Source organism: Mus caroli, chromosome 11 (assembly GCF_900094665.2).
Source record: "Mus caroli chromosome 11, CAROLI_EIJ_v1.1, whole genome shotgun sequence".
In the NCBI taxonomy this organism is placed as follows: Eukaryota; Metazoa; Chordata; class Mammalia; order Rodentia; family Muridae; genus Mus; species Mus caroli.
In genome coordinates, this window is record NC_034580.1 from 32,433,656 (window position 1) to 32,440,195 (window position 6,540).

Below are 6,540 nucleotides of genomic sequence, written 5' to 3' on the forward strand. Positions count from 1 at the left end.
AATAAGGGAAACCGTGGAACATCTATACCTCAAAAATATCATAATAAATAAGATTAGGGATGTTTGCAGTATGTTTGGGACTAACTGTCAGGCTTTTCAGTGGGCTATTTGTGTCTCAACAGCTCATGGGAAACTCAACCACCACTCATCCAAGAAAGAATATTGACAAACCCAGGGATCTTATAGCACAGGGTTTTAAAGGCTAGAAACACACTTGGAAATCAAGAGAGGGAAATAGGTTTCTAAAGAGCTGCCATGCCTTCTTAACTATGCTTAGCAAAATCATAATCAGGATATTGAATGAAGCCTCTAAATCAATATTGAAATATCTTTATACCTCCAGATCCCACCTTGCAAAAGAAATTGCAAATGAAGAACCCCATAGAAAAACTTCCCGATCATGTATCTTTACAATTTAAAGGGGGACTGGAGGGCTTCTTCCTCAAAGCACAGACTCTCATAACTTCCCTTTAAGAGAGGCATACCTAAAAGAGTATTGATTTGGTTCTGAAGGACACTGTGTTTGTTATGGAGGAAGCCATTGCTGGGTACAAGTCTGAGAAATTAATGACTGCTTTGTGAGGGTCCATGCTGTGGTGTGGAACCGGTGGGCCACTGTCAATCTATATGATAATACATTCCCAAACTTCATAAAGTCAGTGATGTGAAAAAGCATTGATTTCTCTGTGAGCTAAGCAGAATGTGTCAGGGAGAAAGAGCGAGAAGTTTAGTGAAGTTAACACCCCAGCCTGCAGGGTTTCTTGCACCTCTCTTTGTGTGTGTTGAAGAATTCATGCTACAATTTACACAATCTTTTATTTTTCAGCCTAAATATGAGGGGGAAAAGGTCCATTAGATATATATACTTAGAAGAGATGAAAATAATTAAGAATCTTTGAAAGGGGGAAAAAAGGGTTGTATATATATTTTAAAATAACATCGCCTCGCTTGAATACTTTAGATAGCTTTAGATACCTCAATACATTTAGAATTTGCCAAGTGTACTCATCTTCTACGGAATGGAACTGAATAGCGTCACCAAGTATATTTTTCTTGATTGCATTATAACTGGCATCAAAGGAAAAAAAATCAAGATATTGTATCAAAGGATTGAGTTCCTATCAGTATTCAGGGACTTACAGAGACTTTCTCAAAGTGAAAAATGTTCAAATACCATGAATTCTAAAAATGCTGGATCAAATACCATGCATTCCAATAATGCTGTATAAAATGGACTACTTTCTGTCTACTAAATACATAATTACAAACATTTCCCACCCACAGCAATTCTGGGTAAATTCAAGGCAAGTACTTTTTTATTTTTAAATAATTTGTTGTTTTTCACATGGCTTTAGCAGGAATCTCTGAGTTTTTAAGTGCTATGTATAAATAACTTAAGAGGGTGGACAGTTTATAAATATGTATAAAATGTACCAGGTACATAGTTCCCTGTATAGCTATGTGAATGGCAGCCTTGGGAGATTTTCTCAAATGCCTTACTTAAAATGTGTTGTGATTTCTTGGATTGCAGTGATTTTACTAGACAACTAAACTGTTTCTGTTTAAACATTATGTGACACACGCCGAAGTTTAAAAGGGACATCAGTACATGAGTTTGATGTATATCTTCGTTGAAACTTTTAAAAGTAATCTCTTAGCCAATAAGCCCCTCAGAGGGTTGAATGTGCCAAGTCTCAGAATTCTGTTAAACATTCAAAAGGAGTCAAGTACAAAATTTCCTGAGTGTTCATATTGATTAGCTACGGGAATGGAGCGGTAAGACCCATCATCTCATCTCCAACACAGAATAAATTATTTTGAAATTAAAAGTAAACTTCAGTGCAACGAAGTGACATCTTTTCGAATATACGTGAATCACCCAGGAAATGGTATATTTCCAACACAGTCATCAGATTAAACGGTATTTAGCTATGCATTTACATTCACAAAGTGCCGTTTGCCTGGAAATTCCTTTTTCTCTTTTCAGTGAAAGATAGCACTCAAAGCTCCTTTAATATAAGTTTCTGAGACTTCACACAAACATTCTTAACTGATATATTTGTAAACATTTTAATGGTAATTCTTTAAGCAAACAGGCAGTCTATTCAAAACACACAGAACATTGGAGGTTTTCTTCAAAAGTCAGCTGTACCTAATTTGTCCTTTTCTTAAAAGACGTTTTTGACTAAACACAGTTCTGAGTCTCATAGAAATCCATAGCCAAACACCTTATCTCTTCAAGTACTTGTGCAGGCTTCCCAGTATTTGCTGCTTAATGATCAGAAGTATTTAATTCTCCAGGTTTCATTAAAACTCACCTACATGCTCATGGATGGGCCACCGTGATTTGTGATGGAAGATGCGGGAAGCCATTAACCTATATAGGTACCAAGAGGGAAAGGAAACACAGAAGAGAAGCCTGCTTGGAAGACAAGACACTTCCTATTTGTCATTATTAAACTCTAGATCATGGGCTCCAAATTTGATCTTCAATACGGATATGAGGCATTGCTGTTTGGAAATGAAAGGTGAAGATAAAATAAGATTCTTCACAGAGTTTCAAGGGAAAGGGGAATAAAAAGTCTAGGTTGCTCTTCTGGGGAAGGGAAATCAATACTGAGACCTAGGAATATGGAGAAGAGGACAGTCTCCAAGGACAGGTCAGAGTTTATCATGCCGCTTCTTTTACGGTGTTATTTACTTGCTAATAAGACCAAATGACTACACCTGAATAGTGGGTTACCATCAAAATGTGATTTAAAAGTTCTCATCTCCAGTGTGCATGCTAGAAGGGATCCCATTTGTTTTGCTCAGGCTGGAGAGACAAGATCGATTTAAAAGCAAAGCAAATGTATGGTTGTATTAAACCCCTTAGAAACAAACAGAAACAAGAAGAAACCCCAAGTCCACAACAACACAGTGCATAGAGCATAGAAATGTATTTAAGAAATGGCCTACCATTGTCGTCATCGGATTTATTTTCATTGTCAGAGTCAGTCAGAGTAAGGGCTGAGTTCTCGCGGCTGGACAAGCCAGAGCTGCGTCTGGATTTTATCCCTCGTCCCCACAGTCTGATGGCATGTTCTGGAGACATCCCTCCCTCGGTGTCTGAGTCTGCATCAGACCCAGTGCTCAGGGAGTAGCCCTGGTGGAGGATACCCATGTCGGAACAGTAACCACTTCGGTGTGGGGAGGGCTCGCAGATTCCCAGTTCTGCCAGGGTGAAGTTTGTCCCTAGAATGACAGCAACAGAGAGGTTACATTGTGGGAATGTTGGGCAAGCTTGAGGTGTATCCCACAAGTCCAACAGGTGTATTTGACTTTCTATGATGCACAGATATGGGCCATGGACATTGGCCATGAGAAATAAACAAAGGCATGCATTTCTTTAACACAACCTCAGACTTCCTTTCAGAGATCTGTTGTCATCTAACCCCACGGTGAAACATCAAAGCACCTCACTCACCGCAATTAGTATATACACCAAAAAATTTACTTTTGTATATTTTATTTGGGAAATTTTGTTGGTGTTGAAAATCATCATTTTTAGAGATAATATTATTGAAGTTTACTTTATGGATAAGGGAACCAAGACCAGAGAATTCAAATGCTTCTCTTGACTCAGCAGTGCTGTGTTACCATATCTTATTTCTTTATCTAGTTCATGACCATGGAGCCAAGTGAAGAAATGTATTTCTGTAGTATCAGTAGAGAAAAATCTTGTAAGTAACCATCATGGGGTGTGGGAGGGAGTTAACTTCTACATATACTTTTCTCCGTCATTCATTACTGGAAACTTGTGATACTCTAAAATAATCCACATATGTGGTACCACTGTTTTAGCTTTCATGCTAAAGAACACCCACTATTTTACAAACTTATCATGCTCTTAATTTGCTTTAGACACATGAACTTTTAAAAATATTATTCACTTATTTTTATTTCTATGAGTACACTGTAGCTGTCTTCAGACACACCCCAGAAGAGTGTGCATCGGATTCTATCACAGATGGTTGTGAGCCACCATGTGGACTCAGGAACTCTGGAAGAGCAGACAGTGTGCTCTTAACTGTTGAGCCACTTCTCCAGCCAGACACATGCACTTTTATTCTGAATTTTGACTTTTCTTTTTTCACTGCCCAGTGGACCGCAGAAAGGAAAGGAAGCCATAGATATAATGTCTCTGCCGAGTGAGCCTTATTCACTGGAGAGTTAACCAAGTACAAATTCCTGCCTCATGGGGGATGAATCCACTGTCCATGAGGAGGGATAGCAGTCCTCACTTACAGGGCTGAAAGTTGCAATATTCTCTAAGGGCAGTTTGTCAGCTGCTATGAAACTCTCTACCCAGGGTTTTCCATTCCAGTTTTCATGCCCTGCCCTCACCATTCCCCCAGAGAGGAAGTATTCCCTTGTCACTGGATGCTAACACATGTGTGAATTTCATAGTCTATGGAAGAGAAGGTACTGGCTTCATATCCATCCATTGTCTCGGTTACAAGAACCTTCTCTCTGTTGTTCTCACTGCATGCACTGTAGCAAGTGGAGATCGTTGTTTCATATCGGCCCGCTCCCATCTTGTCTTCCAAGTTAGAGAAAGGTATTTTTTCCTGTTCCCTGAATAAATGAAAACAACCGGTACTCACATATACCTCTTTATAATTCCACACGTGATTATATGTAGCAATCTGTTCTCATCTTTAAATAGAGCATGCATTAAGGCAACTTTGCTTATAATTTTCCTTCCTTCTATTATTTAGTCTGAGGCTCGAGAACCTTGATGGGAAAGAAGTAATTATCCAAGGAAACGAAGCCTGCACTCAGAGCAGCTCCTGTACCCTGTGGCCTTAGTAAGCCCAGGCCAAAAAACCAGGGTGGAAAATTCATTACATCCCCTCTTTAAGCAAATTCAAATTATCCTGTGTTACCCTACAACAAACTTGGCGTCATGGTGGTCAGGTATAAATTTCATAAGATTTAAAGTAGCCACAAAGTAACAAAGAAAAAATATTGTTAAGGCTTCAGCTTCAAGGTTGAAGCTCCTGAGCTACAAATGAGCACCAAAGCAGATAACTGTGCCATAATCCATTTAAAGGGAAAAAGCATTTAAGTAACTCCATAGTATATTAGGAGAACTGAAGATTGGCCCCTAAAAGGATAATGATTTCCTCAAGAAATTGCCCTGTATAGAAATAATCCTCCCCAAAGACAACCACACCAATTGCTTGTCCAATACCAAATGGTCAGCCCTAAAATGGTACATACAAGTAACATTACACAGGTAGCACAGGTTATATTTAGGAATATATATATTCACATATATGCATGTATCAACATTAGCAAGAAAAAAGACATGGATTTGAAAGAGAGAAAAGGGGTTTGTGGAAGGGTTTGAAGAGAAAAAAATGGAAGGAAGAAGTTAAGAATTATATTAAACTTAAAAAATAGACGACAAAGCCAATAAAATAATAGTATCCTAAACGTCTATTTGAAGAATATCTTCCCTCTCCAATGCCAGTTTCCACATGATTCCTAGATTGCTACCTTTCTATTTACCATTAACACACCAATAAGACCGAGGCAAGTTCTGGGCCAAGCCTCCCTTAGGATTCCTGATTTACCTCTTCAAGCTGGTGAGTCACACACTGTAGAAGGAGGGGAAAGCAACAGTAACAAGACAAACTAGGTTGATCATTTATTAAATCGCTCAACAAGTACTTATTGTTCCTTATGTTACAGTAGACATTGTTAAAGTAGAGTTCTTTGACATTTACAGTGTAATCGAGAATGAGACATTAATCAAAGAATATATAAAAATACAATCTATGCAGTACTAAATACCCCACAGAGGAAGGACCGAGAACCATGAAAGGTCACCTAGGGTCCAATTCTCCCTATCTTCACAGCTTGTTTGCCAGGTGCTCATCTTAAATGGAGTGAATACATGGAAAGAAAAGTGCCTCTCTACTGAGAAATTATCATGACTTCTTTAGCCTGTTCTGAGCATGCCCATTTTCTGTACATTGCTCTGTATGGGTTGATGTTAGACAACCAATGTTTTGCATCATTCATTGCACAACTGGCAACCTTACACACTTCTGCTCAGAATTAAAAGGGCTGTCGGGGAGATTACTACAGTAATAGCTTCCTGTTGCTTTGTACTGCTTTGCTCAGTGATGGAAGGCTGATTTCACTCTAATTCACCTTGTGTTTATGTATTTATTAACCTCCATGGCAGGTTTGAGTGGAAGAGAGAAACCTGACATTTTGTGACTGTCCAAACTAAGATTTCTGATGGGAACCAGTCACCGCTTTGTTCTTTCTTTACAACCTTAAGGAAAGAGAGAGTAGAGGCACAAACTCCATATCTGAAGAACACATGTTCCCCTACATCTGCCTCCTGCTTTCCAGAAGCTCCTGATAAAACCAGGTATGCAGAACATGCCCAGCTCATTTAATTAATTCTTCTTCTTCTTCTTCTTCTTCTTCTTCTTCTTCTTCTTCTTCTTCTTCTTCTTCTTCTTCTTCTTCTTCTTCTTC

General features: G+C 38.7%; 1 protein-coding gene across 7 annotated transcripts in view; it reads right to left on the reverse strand.

The window, feature by feature from the left end:
* Tenm2 (teneurin transmembrane protein 2) overlaps positions 1-6,540 on the reverse strand; it is a 928,441-nt gene that overhangs the window by 845,737 nt on the left and 76,164 nt on the right. For 6 of the 7 annotated variants that reach the window (XM_029483889.1, XM_029483894.1, XM_029483891.1 and 3 more), the window contains exon 2: positions 2,959-3,234. In XM_029483889.1, coding sequence (XP_029339749.1) covers positions 2,959-3,234 — 276 coding nt within the window. Of the gene's footprint in view, positions 1-2,958; positions 3,235-4,386; positions 4,583-6,540 lie in introns of those variants that run through there. The other variant, XM_029483892.1, reaches the window with a different exon arrangement.